Source organism: Staurois parvus, unplaced genomic scaffold (genome assembly GCF_062004578.1).
Source record: "Staurois parvus isolate SC_StPar_1 unplaced genomic scaffold, SC_StPar_1.0 ptg000093l, whole genome shotgun sequence".
Classification (NCBI taxonomy): Eukaryota; Metazoa; Chordata; class Amphibia; order Anura; family Ranidae; genus Staurois; species Staurois parvus.
The window spans coordinates 62,284-75,000 of record NW_028317889.1 but is presented as its reverse complement, the minus strand read 5'-3'; the positions used below and the strand labels follow the sequence as shown (position 1 = coordinate 75,000).

The 12,717-nt window shown below is 46.3% G+C and overlaps 1 protein-coding gene across 7 annotated transcripts in view; it reads left to right on the top strand.

Moving 5' to 3' along the window:
* The window catches only part of BCAS1 (brain enriched myelin associated protein 1), a 91,298-nt gene that overhangs the window by 21,537 nt on the left and 57,044 nt on the right, over positions 1 to 12,717 (top strand). For all 7 annotated transcript variants that reach the window (XM_089670701.1, XM_089670699.1, XM_089670698.1 and 4 more), the window contains exons 5-6: positions 5,053 to 5,199; positions 11,058 to 11,114. In XM_089670701.1, coding sequence (XP_089526827.1) covers positions 5,053 to 5,199; positions 11,058 to 11,114 — 204 coding nt within the window. The remainder of the gene's footprint in view (positions 1 to 5,052; positions 5,200 to 11,057; positions 11,115 to 12,717) is intronic.

Below are 12,717 nucleotides of genomic sequence, written 5' to 3'. Positions count from 1 at the left end.
GCTCATTGCATGCGTCTGATTGGCCAGATTTAGTGAATGGCGATTGCTCAGAATTTTTTTATCTGATTGATTTTGTTTTTGGAGTTAAAAATCATCAAATTGGAGGGGAAATAATTGACTTGCTGAAAATATCCCAAACCTGTTCTTTGCTGTCTTTTCCACTCAATCTAAAAACAACAGTAGACAGTGAACATTGAAGGCGATCATACGCAGGGGCGGACTGACCATTTGGGAACTCGGGCACTGCCCGAGGGCCCGGGGCCAGAAGATGAGACCATGAGATGCCCCTGGTAACTTTCATAGGTTTTTTTGTGTGTGGTTTGAGTGTGGGCAAGGACACAGGGGCCCAAGGGCGGACTGACCATTTGGAAACTCGGGCACTGCCCGAGGGCCAGTAGGGGGCCCCATGAGATGCCCCTGGTACCTTTTTCATAGGCTTTTTGAGTTTGGGCAAGGACACAGGGGCTCCATGATCCCCTATTGCCCGTGGGCCCCATGAGTTGTCAGTCCTCCCCTGCAGGGGCCCCATGATCCCCTATTGCCCGGGGGCCCCATGAGTTGTCAGTCCGCCCCTGCAGGGGCCCCATGATCCCCTATTGCCCGGGGGCCCCATGAGTTGTCAGTCCGCCCCTGCAGGGGCCCCATAATCCCCTATTGCCCGGGGGCCCCATGAGTTGTCAGTCCACCCCTGCAGGGGCCCCATGATCTCCTATTGCCCGGTGGCCTCATGAGTTGTCAGTCCACCCCTGATCATACGTTATACAATCTGATTGTACAATCGATCGATCCACCATCACCATTGTACTGCAAGAGCCTGTAAGACCTGCTGGTACAGGACCACTGGTACAGTGGACCGATCAAGAGCCTGCGCAAGGGAACCAGAGCAAGTCGGAGTGATGTGTACAAAGCTGATGCTTGCATGGTCCTGCGTCTTCATCTTAATTCTGGCGAGAAGGTGGAGTGATGCTTTAAGTTTTTTTTTGTTTGTTTTTTGTATGTGACAATATATCAGCCCCCTATGTCCTGGTGATAGGTCAGGTAGGAGACAGCTGATTGGGTCTACTTTGCGCACATGGAAGGGGTGTGACGTGATGAGGTGAGCACTGCTGGCTAATCCACATGTACACAATCTCCCAGTCTGCGGCCAGAGAAGGCTCAGGGAGGATTAGTGAAGCTGTTCTTGTTTGTACAGTTTATGGCGATAATGGCGTTTTATGGTCGTTCCTTGTAAATCCGGCATCTGGCAGGTTCCTCTTGTGTGTGCGACATAAAACACAGGAAACATTTCTACCCAACACATGTCAGGACACACATGTATGAAGTGTTTGCTCCGGGACAACAATCTCCAACTTTAACAAAGCAAAGGAACATTTCTTCATTTACAGGTGACAAATCTCCTCTCCTGAAATACTCTGCACTGCTGGAGGACTCCGCTCCTTCCTCTGTAACTCTACTCTCCTGAAATACTCTGCGCTGCTGGAGGACTCCGCTCCTTCCTCTATAACTCTCCTCTCCTGAAATACTCTGCACTGCTGGAGGACTCCGCTCCTTCCTCTATAACTCTCCTCTCCTGAAATACTCTGCGCTGCTGGAGGACTCCGCTCCTTCCTCTATAACTCTCCTCTCCTGAAATACTCTGCTCTGCTGGAGGACTCCGCTCCTTCCTCTATAACTCCTCTCCTGAAATACTCTGCGCTGCTGGAGGACTCCGCTCCTTCCTCTATAACTCTCCTCTCCTGAAATACTCTGCTCTGCTGGAGGACTCCGCTCCTTCCTCTATAACTCTCCTCTCCTGAAATACTCTGCTCTGCCGGAGAACTCCGCTCCTTCCTCTATAACTCTCCTCTCCTGAAATACTCTGCACTGCTGGAGGACTCCGCTCCTTCCTCTATAACTCTCCTCTCCTGAAATACTCTGCGCTGCTGGAGGACTCCGCTCCTTCCTCTATAACTCCTCTCCTGAAATACTCTGCGCTGCCGGAGGACTCCGCTCCTTCCTCTATAACTCTCCTCTCCTGAAATACTCTGCTCTGCCGGAGGACTCCGCTCCTTCCTCTATAACTCTCCTCTCCTGAAAAACTCTGCACTGCTGGAGGACTCCGATCCTTCCTCTATACCTCTCCTCTCCTGAAATACTCTGCTCTGCTGGAGGACTCCGCTCCTTCCTCTATAACTCTCCTCTCCTGAAATACTCTGCTCTGCTGGAGGACTCCGCTCCTTCCTCTATAACTCTCCTCTCCTGAAATACTCTGCACTGCTGGAGGACTCCGCTCCTTCCTCTATAACTCCTCTCCTGAAATACTCTGCACTGCTGGAGGACTCCGCTCCTTCCTCTATAACTCTCCTCTCCTGAAATACTCTGCGCTGCTGGAGGACTCCGCTCCTTCCTCTATAACTCTCCTCTCCTGAAATACTCTGCACTGCTGGAGGACTCCGCTCCTTCCTCTATAACTCCTCTCCTGAAATACTCTGCACTGCCGGAGGACTCCGCTCCTTCCTCTATAACTCCCCTCTCCTGAAATACTCTGCTCTGCTGGAGGACTCCGCTCCTTCCTCTATAACTCCTCTCCTGAAATACTCTGCACTGCTGGAGGACTCCGCTCCTTCCTCTATAACTCCTCTCCTGAAATACTCTGCACTGCTGGAGGACTCCGCTCCTTCCTCTATAACTCCTCTCCTGAAATACTCTGCACTGCTGGAGGACTCCGCTCCTTCCTCTATAACTCCCCTCTCCTGAAATACTCTGCTCTGCTGGAGGACTCCGCTCCTTCCTCTATAACTCCTCTCCTGAAATACTCTGCACTGCTGGAGGACTCCGCTCCTTCCTCTATAACTCCTCTCCTGAAATACTCTGCTCTGCTGGAGGACTCCGCTCCTTCCTCTATAACTCCTCTCCTGAAATACTCTGCACTGCTGGAGGACTCCGCTCCTTCCTCTATAACTCCCCTCTCCTGAAATACTCTGCTCTGCTGGAGGACTCCGCTCCTTCCTCTATAACTCTCCTCTCCTGAAATACTCTGCACTGCTGGAGGACTCCGCTCCTTCCTCTATAACTCCTCTCCTGAAATACTCTGCACTGCTGGAGGACTCCGCTCCGTTCTCTATAACTCCTCTCCTGAAATACTCTGCACTGCTGGAGGACTCCGCTCCTTCCTCTATAACTCCCCTCTCCTGAAATACTCTGCTCTGCTGGAGGACTCCGCTCCTTCCTCTATAACTCTCCTCTCCTGAAATACTCTGCACTGCTGGAGGACTCCGCTCCTTCCTCTATAACTCCTCTCCTGAAATACTCTGCACTGCTGGAGGACTCCGCTCCTTCCTCTATAACTCTCCTCTCCTGAAATACTCTGCACTGCCGGAGGACTCCGCTCCTTCCTCTATAACTCCTCTCCTGAAATACTCTGCACTGCTGGAGGACTCCGCTCCTTCCTCTATAACTCTCCTCTCCTGAAATACTCTGCTCTGCTGGAGGACTCCGCTCCTTCCTCTATAACTCTCCTCTCCTGAAATACTCTGCTCTGCTGGAGGACTCCGCTCCTTCCTCTATAACTCTCCTCTCCTGAAATACTCTGCACTGCTGGAGGACTCCGCTCCTTCCTCTATAACTCCTCTCCTGAAATACTCTGCACTGCTGGAGGACTCCGCTCCTTCCTCTATAACTCTCCTCTCCTGAAATACTCTGCTGGAGGACTCCGCTCCTTCCTCTATAACTCTCCTCTCCTGAAATACTCTGCTCTGCTGGAGGACTCCGCTCCTTCCTCTATAACTCTCCTCTCCTGAAATACTCTGCTCTGCTGGAGGACTCCGCTCCTTCCTCTATAACTCTCCTCTCCTGAAATACTCTGCACTGCTGGAGGACTCCGCTCCTTCCTCTATAACTCTCCTCTCCTGAAATACTCTGCTGGAGGACTCCGCTCCTTCCTCTATAACTCCTCTCCTGAAATACTCTGCTCTGCTGGAGGACTCCGCTCCTTCCTCTATAACTCTCCTCTCCTGAAATACTCTGCACTGCTGGAGGACTCCACTCCTTCCTCTATAACTCTCCTCTCCTGAAATACTCTGCACTGCTGGAGGACTCCGCTCCTTCCTCTATAACTCTCCTCTCCTGAAATACTCTGCTCTGCTGGAGGACTCCGCTCCTTCCTCTATAACTCTCCTCTCCTGAAATACTCTGCACTGCTGGAGGACTCCGCTCCTTCCTCTATAACTCTCCTCTCCTGAAATACTCTGCTGGAGGACTCCGCTCCTTCCTCTATAACTCTCCTCTCCTGAAATACTCTGCTCTGCCGGAGGACTCCGCTCCTTCCTCTATAACTCTCCTCTCCTGAAATACTCTGCACTGCTGGAGGACTCCACTCCTTCCTCTATAACTCTCCTCTCCTGAAATACTCTGCTCTGCTGGAGGACTCCGCTCCTTCCTCTATAACTCTCCTCTCCTGAAATACTCTGCACTGCTGGAGGACTCCGCTCCTTCCTCTATAGCTCTCCTGAAATACTCTGCACTGCTGTGATGTACTGATGCACCATGTGATATTAAATGCAGCTTACTTTTTTAAACAGAGGCAGCAATGAGGAACTTCAATCCCCAGCAGTCAGATCACTGTGGGACTTGTAGTTCCCCAACAGCTGCAGCTTGCTCTCTCCTGTGTTGCCTGCTTCGGTCCTCAGTGTGGTCAGTGATGCGTGTGCAAGGCTTTGGAGAAGAAAATAGCATTGAGTTCAGATAATCGTCCATTGACAGAGGCTGACCCAATAACACGGACACGTGTCCCATCTCACAATCGAGAGGAAGAAAAGGGGGTTTGTTTTTGGAACTTTCGCTCTGCGGCGGAGCACAAAATGTTACTCTTGAGCACTTGCAAAGTGGCTATCTATTAGTGCAGGGACACAGAGAGTCCGGATAACAATGGGCCGTCAATGGGCAATTGTTCTGTTGGTGTGGGCTGGAGAATGACAAGAATTAGGATTGTGAGAGAGGAATGAGGCACAGAGGGAGCGCAGAGCTCGCACTGCAGCCAGCTAAATAAACAGGATCTTTTTCTCTGTCCCTCAGAACGTAGACAAAGGCAATCAAGCAGCTGTGGACGGGCAAAGCTCGGAGCCTGCAGGCGTGCCAGTTGGCCCAGAGACCAGTACAGAAGCCACCCAAACTAGCCCAGAGCCAGAGATCCATCCAGTCATGAGCTTCTTCAAAACCTTGGTAAGTCCCCAACACTTATATGTTATTTTAATCACAAAATTTTAGCAGGATGCTTGGTGAGGAATTGTAGCCGTTGCCTTGCTTTCAATTTATGGGTAACCATACCATACATAGTCGTGGCCAGCCTACAAAACTTGCAATCCAAGGCTAAATGTAGGCCACTTGGTCTTAGCTAGCCCTTAAAGCTTGTAGTTTGTAGGTAACTGTACATGATATTACCCAGCCTATAAAAATTGCAGTCCAAGGCCGACTGTAGAACACTTGGTTTTAGCTAGCCTACAAAACTTCCAGTCCAAGGCCGACTGTACCCCACTTGGTCTTAGCTAACCTACAAAACTTCCAGTCCAAGGCCGACTGTACCCCACTTGGTCTTAGTTAACCTACAAAACTTCCAGTCCAAGGCCGACTGTACCCCACTTGGTCTTAGTTAGCCTAAAAAACTTCCAGTCCAAGGCCGACTGTACCCCACTTGGTCTTAGTTAGCCTAAAAAACTTCCAGTCCAAGGCTGACTGTACCCCACTTGGTCTTAGCTAGCCTACAAAACTTCCAGTCCATGGCCAACTGTACCCCACTTGGTCTTAGCTAGCCTACAAAACTTCCAGTCCATGGCCGACTGTACCCCACTTGGTCTTAGCTAGCCTACAAAACTTGCAGTCCAAGGTCGACTTTACCCCACTAAGTCTTAGCTAGCCTACAAAACTTGCAGTCCAAAGCTGACTGTATCCCACTTGGTCTTAGCTAGCCCTTAAAGCTTGCAGTCTGTGGGTACCTGTACTCTGCATGGTATTACCCAGCCTATAAAAATTGCAGTCTAAGGCTGACTGTACCCCGCTTGATCTTAGCTAGCCTACAAAACTTGCAGTCCGAGTCTGACTGTACACTACTTGGTCTTAGCCAGCCTATAAAATTTTCAGTCTAAGGCTGACTGTACCCCACTTGGTCTTTGCTAGCCTAAAAAACTTGCATTCCAAGACTGATTGTACCCTACTTGGCCTTTAAAGCTTGCAGTCTATGAGTAACTGTACTCTGCATGGTATTACCCAGCCTATAAAACTTGCAGTTCGAGTCTGACTATTCTACTTGGTCTACTAGCCTTCAAAGCTTGCAGTCAATGGCTAACTGTACCTTACCTGGACTTAGCTAGTCTTCAAAACTTGCAATCTAAGGTTAAGCTTGCCCTACCCAGTCAAAGGATAACTGTACCCTGCTTAGTTAGTCTTCAATGTTCAATCTCAGGCTATTGTTACTCTTTTCGGTTGTAACTAGCCACTAACAGTGCAGTCTTGGGCTAACCTAACTCTACTTGGTCTTAGCTAGACTTCAAATCTTAACTTTCCCTACGCATTCAAAGGATAACTGTACGCTGCTTGGTCTTTGCTAGTCTTCAAAGCTTGCAATCTTAGTCTGCCCCTACTTTTTTCCAGTTGTAGCTAGCCACTAAAGCTGCAGTCTTTGTCTAACCTTACTCTACCTGGTCATAGCTAGCCTTTAAAGTTTAAACCTAATGATAGTCAAATGTTCTTTGTTATGTTGCTTGCTGTATTTATTTAGAAGTCTTATTGTACCATACTTGGTCTTATCTAGTCTTTAAAGCTTACAATCTAACTGTAGCTGTTCCCTACATAATTATAGATAGCCTGCAAAGTGTGCAGTCAAAGGCTAACTGTAGCCTGCATTGTCCTAGATAGCCTTCAAAGGTTGCAATCTGGAGTTAACCCTAACCTGCTCTGTTGTAGATAGCCTTCAAAGTTTGCAATCTAACAATAGCCAAATGTTCTTCGTTATTTTGCTTTGTGTACCTATATAGAAAAGTCTAATTGTACCCTACTTGGTCCTATCTAGTCTTTAAAATCTACATTCTAAGGTTTGTTGATGCCTACATGGTCATAGATAGCCTTCACAGTGTGCAGTCAAAGGCTAACTATAGCCTGCTTGGCCCTTGTTAGCCTTCAAAGCTTGTAATTGGGGGCTAACCTTAAACTACCTAGTCATAGCTAGCCTTCAAAGTTTGCAATCTAGCGATAGCCAAATGTTCTTATTTTGCTTGGTGTGTCTACTTAGAAAAGACTACTTGTACCCTACTTGGTCTTAGTTAGCCTTCGAAGCTTGCAAACTAAGGCTATCCTTACCCTACCCAGTAGTAGCCAGCTTAAATCTTACAGTGAAAGGGCAACAGTACCCTACTTGGTCTTAGCTAGCCTCAAAGCTTGCAATCTAGGCTTTCCCTACCTAGTTGTAGTTAGCCTAGAGCTAAGCTTTCCCTACCTAATTGTAGCTAGCCTAAGTCTAAGCTTTTCCTACCTAAATACAGCTAGCCTTCAAAGCTTGCAATTGGGGGCTTACCTTAAACTACCTGGTCATAGCTAGCCTTCAAAGTTTGCAGTCTAACTATTGTCAAATGTTCTTATTTTGCTTGGTGTGTCTACTTAGAAAAGACTAATTGTTCCCTACTTGGTCTTAGTTAGCCTTCGAAGCTTGCAAATTAAGGCTATCCTTATCCTACCCAGTTGTAGCCAGCCTAAATCTTACAGTGAAAGGGCAACAGTACCCTACTTGGTCTTAGCTAGCCTCAAAGCTTGCAATCTAGACTTTCCCTTCCTAGTTGTCGCTAGCCTAGGGCTAAGCTTTCCCTACCTAATTGTAGCTAGCCTAAGTCTAAGCTTTTCCAGCTAATTACAGCTAGCCTTCAAAGCTTTCAAAGCTTGAAATCTAAGGCTATCTTTACCCTACCCAGTTTTAGCCAGCCTAAATCTTACAGTGGAAGGCTAACTGTACCCTACTTGGTCTTAGCTCGCCTTTAAAGCTTGCAATCTAGGCTTTCCCTACTTAGTTGTAGCTAGCCTACGGCTAAACTTTTCCTACCTAATTGTAGCTAGCCTTCAAAGCCTTCAAACCCTGAAATCTAAGGCTATCCTTACCCTATCTAGTTGTAGCCAGTCTTTATCTTACAGTCAAAGGATAATTGAACCTTACTCAGTCTTAGCTAGCCTACATAGTTTGAAATCTAAGGCTAACCTTACCCTAACCAGTCATAGCTAGCCTCCAAAGTTTGAAATCTAACGATTGTTATGTTGTTTGGTGTAGTTATTTAAAAAAAGGTCAAACTCTCCATAACAGGAACCATAAGAGAGTTATTTAGTCTTCAGATCCCACAGATTGATGTAATCCGTAATCTGACTTTTTCATACTGTGGCAATTTAAAAAAAAAACAAAAATGAAATTTTTGAAAGATATCTTGAAAAGCTAGGCTTCAAAGCTTGCAATCCACAGATAACTGAGCTGTTACCTTGTACGCTGCAGCAAACTTCCTAAGACCTGTTAGAGACAGAGGCCCTTTGAATCTTGAAGCCTAAACAGCGGTAAAATGAATGCCCTTATTTTTGCTGTAATTTTGTAAGAAAGTTTCTAAAACATGAACATGGAAAGCTGTAATGTCAAAGTAAAGAAAATGTTGACAGTGTTGAAAAACAGGCAAAAAATGTTCCACTGGTTCATAAACGTCCTTCTCAATCTTCCCTTCATGCAAAAGATTATCAGGGGAAAATTTTGTCAAAATTTTATTATGTAAGTTATCATGGAAACATTTGGCAAAATTTAGGAAAAATTTTTTTCCAATAAAGCAAAATAATTTTTTTTTAGGAGATAGATCTGGATAGAATATTCCACCATTTTCGAAATTTAGAATGGTAGCCAAAATGATAAGATTTGTAAATGAGATTGGGAAGGTGCAAGATGGTGTCTATTGGGAAACTCTCCAAATTCCTGTTCTTCTCAGTATATGTAGTTCAGTATAAATGTTACAAAACAGAAAATGCATTGAAATGTACAAGTTATGAAGATCCAGCAGCTTGCTCAGACCGCAATGTTTGATTTTTCAGTAAATATTCCAATTGCTTGATGACTTTGTCGGTGTATGTGGAACTTATTGATTCAAAGCCGGAAAATGCTGTTTGCACCATAAACATCATGAAAAAAAGAATTTGTGTTAACAGGAGTTATCGGATGTGTGATAAGGCCAAAAATAGTTCCTCATAGGTTTACCAGATGTGTTTGTTTATGGGTTGGAGAAACAATGCAACACCCATTGGTGCTGGCACGCCGGGTTGGTTGGTGTGTCTGTGCCAGCAATCGCCAGTCCTTACAACAGCTGCTGGGCGCAATTATTATGAAGGAAGAATGTGTTTGGCCCTTTTTTTTCTTTTTCTTGTGTGTTTTGTTTATAGTTGTTTCCTGTTTTTGCTGATTTGTATGTTGTTTCTAATATTGAATGTCTAGAAAGCAGGGGCGGACTGACCATTTGGAAACTCGGGCACTGCCCGAGGGCCCAGGGTCAGTAGGGGGTCCCCATGAGATTTCCCTGGTAACTTTTTCATAGGCTTTTTTGAGTTTGGGCAAGGACACAGTGGCCCCAGGATCCCCTATTGCCCAGGGGCCCCATGAGTTGTCAGTCACCCCTGCTAGAAAGTTTAACCTTTTCCAGCCCGGCCCCTGGGTCTTTGCACATGAAGTCGGGGGCTGATCTCCCCATCACGTGACCACTACTATTGGCTTTGATTGGCTGTTATAACCAGAGACTGAAAACTGTGCTCAGTGCGCAGCGAGCGCGCTCTCAGCACAAGAGTCTTGGTCATCCATGTTCACATAGGGGCAGCTTGTGGACATTAAAGCCTAGTTTCTCTGCCACTACATGTATAGCGTATTGTGGGAGGGAAGAGGTTAATTTGTATTCAACAGAAAGAGCCAACATATTTCAGGCACCCCCCAATCAGGGCTACAAATACTTATATTTAAGAAATAATCAATGACTATTGCATCAGTAGGCACCAGCATTCTGCCAAACTATAGTCCGAAATGTAGGACCTGCCTTGAAGCCCACCCCACTCACAGACACCAACAGCCCTGAAGAAGGGGAGGGTAATTCCTCTGAAACGCGTTGGCTCAACCTGTGTGTTTTTAGACTTTCAATAAAAGATTGTCATTTTCCATCAAGAGTTGCTCCTCCTTCCTCATCAAATTGTTTTGATATCAACTGCCTAAGAGGGTTTTTCTTTCCATTGTTGTGTCTACAGTACTGAAAGTGATGGCAAATCTTCCCAATGGGAAAATGGTGGCAAACAAAGGTTTTAGCCATCTACTACTCCAACCAAGAAAAATAAATATTTAAATATCATTTAAAGAAGAAAATTATCTCTTTATTTTTGAAGATCTGTACCCTGTTCCTGTTTAGAAAGAATGTGGTGAAAGAATTTTGGGCCTTCCTTAGATAGGCTATTAAAGGGGATGGTTGGTGAAGACTTCTAGCTCCTCCCCCAATGCTGAAATTTTTTTTTTTTTAGTTGATTGGCTCAGTGGTCATGACCTTATTTGCCAGGCTGGGTTTGGTGTTGAGCCAACCTGAATGGCCCATGCAATGTTGGGTTCCCATAGACCATTGCTAGCCCATTGGCACCATTGATGTTTTTAGAGGACACAACCCAGAATGACTTTCCATGTTCTTCTGCACCCCACATCTGTGTCACATTAGGCGTAATTTTTTTTCTGTGTCTCCAGTTCACTAACAGCCAGGGTCATGTGCTGCAATTTAAAATTCTTCCCCTTTTAGTGGCTGCTCCTCAGCATGGATGAACCAGGAATGAAGCCCTGTTCCCACAATGAAGTTGTGTCCTTCCCTGCTGTGCCCATCTCCTTTGTTAGGCCGGAGATCTTCCTTAACCCAAGCAGCAGAAGAATGGATCCCACACCCTGGTGTGGCACTAAAAGTAACAGCGTTCCCTGTCACCCCACCATTTGCCTAAAGTGTGCTTCTGTGGAGAATCCTCAGCATTTCAACATGTTGGGTGGATTTTTTGTTTTTCAGGTCAACAAGCCGGGCTCGAAGTCTGAAGAGGAGTCAAGACCTGATGTGGAGGATAAGGTAGGTGGATGAGCTGGTTGTTCAGATTCTTGGTTGGCCACCATGGAGTTCTTTAGCTTGAGTAATGAGTATCGGAGGTAGCAGTGTCCTGTAGCCCATTGTTCTCCATCATATTTGGTTTTTTGAGGGTAACTGGTTAACCTAACACCCCGGTCCCACAGGGTGTGACTTGCCATGTGATTTGCATATCGGTGTGATTCCGACTTGGTCGTAGCCATGCCGATTTGTATGTACTACTTCAGGTGTGACTTGCATAGACATCTGTGTCTTGCAAGTCACAGATGTCTGCATAGACATCTGTGTCCGCAGATGTCTTGCAAGTCGCACCTCAAGTCGGAATGACATCCGACTTTGAAATCGTGTGACTTTCAGTGTTTGCAAGTAGAGAGGAATACAGGAAAGGATACAAAGGCATCAGCCATATTGTTATCTTCCTGCAGAAAAGTCATGACTTTCCCTCTGTTGCAAAACTGTGAGATGTCCATATATGGACTGGGCTATAGAAGACGGTACAGAGGTCTTCTGGATTAACTGCCGCTACCCCAACGCCAAGGGGTGTACTTGCAAAGTTATTCATCCCGTGAAACTACATATACATTCATGCTGGGCAAACGACAGCAAAATCCAATATTACTGGGTTATTGTCTCTCCAGTTCAGATGTTCTTCATTCATTTGCAAAACATGAATCAGGAAAATACAGCAATATGGCCACTAGTTGGAGCTGATGATCATAGTATTCCTAAGTATTTCCTATAACCCCCGCTCCATCTTGCGGCCGTAATGCCGTATTTTCCTGGTTCACTCTTTTCCTTTAAATGAAGAACATATGACCCAGACCTGGAAATACCTTAGTAATGTTCAATTTTGACCCGATTTGCACAGAACGAATATGCAGTTCTACAGGATGAATAGCTCGCTTGTAAATACAACCCTAAATCTTAAATTGTATGAACTTCACATGAACTTTAAACAGTCCATTGGTACCAGAAAAAATTCCAGCAAAAACTTTCAACTGTTTTGTATGAACCATCTATCTGCACACGCCTGTCCTGACATCACACGGTACCTGGATGATGGCATGTGGACACCATTGCCTGGCAGCATTGCTTTAGCACAGTTTTTTAAGTTTTTATGACAACTGCCCAAGAGGGGTTTTTCTTTCACTGAAAGTGATGGCAAATCTCTCCAATGGGAAAATGGTGGCATGACGTATTTTAAGTCCTAAGGCATGGTGTCTGCTCCATGAAATGTTCATGAGCTTCACAGCAGAGCAGTGGTGATGCGCACCTGTGCGCGTTCCCAGGGGCGGACTGACCATTTGGAAACTCGGGCACTGCCCGAGGGCCCGGGGTCAGTAGGGGACCCCATGAGATGCCCCTGGTACCTTTTTCATAGGCTTTTTTGAGTTTGGGCAAGGACACAGGGGCCCCTATTGCCCAGGGGCCCCAAGAGTTGTCAGTCCGCCCCTGCACGTTCCTATATCTCAGACTTAAAGCCAAATAGAAAGTCAATTGGTGCATTATCCATTTGGTCTACGGTTGGATGCAGGGGCGGACTGACAACTCATGGGGCCCCCGGGCAATAGGGGATCATAGGGCCCCT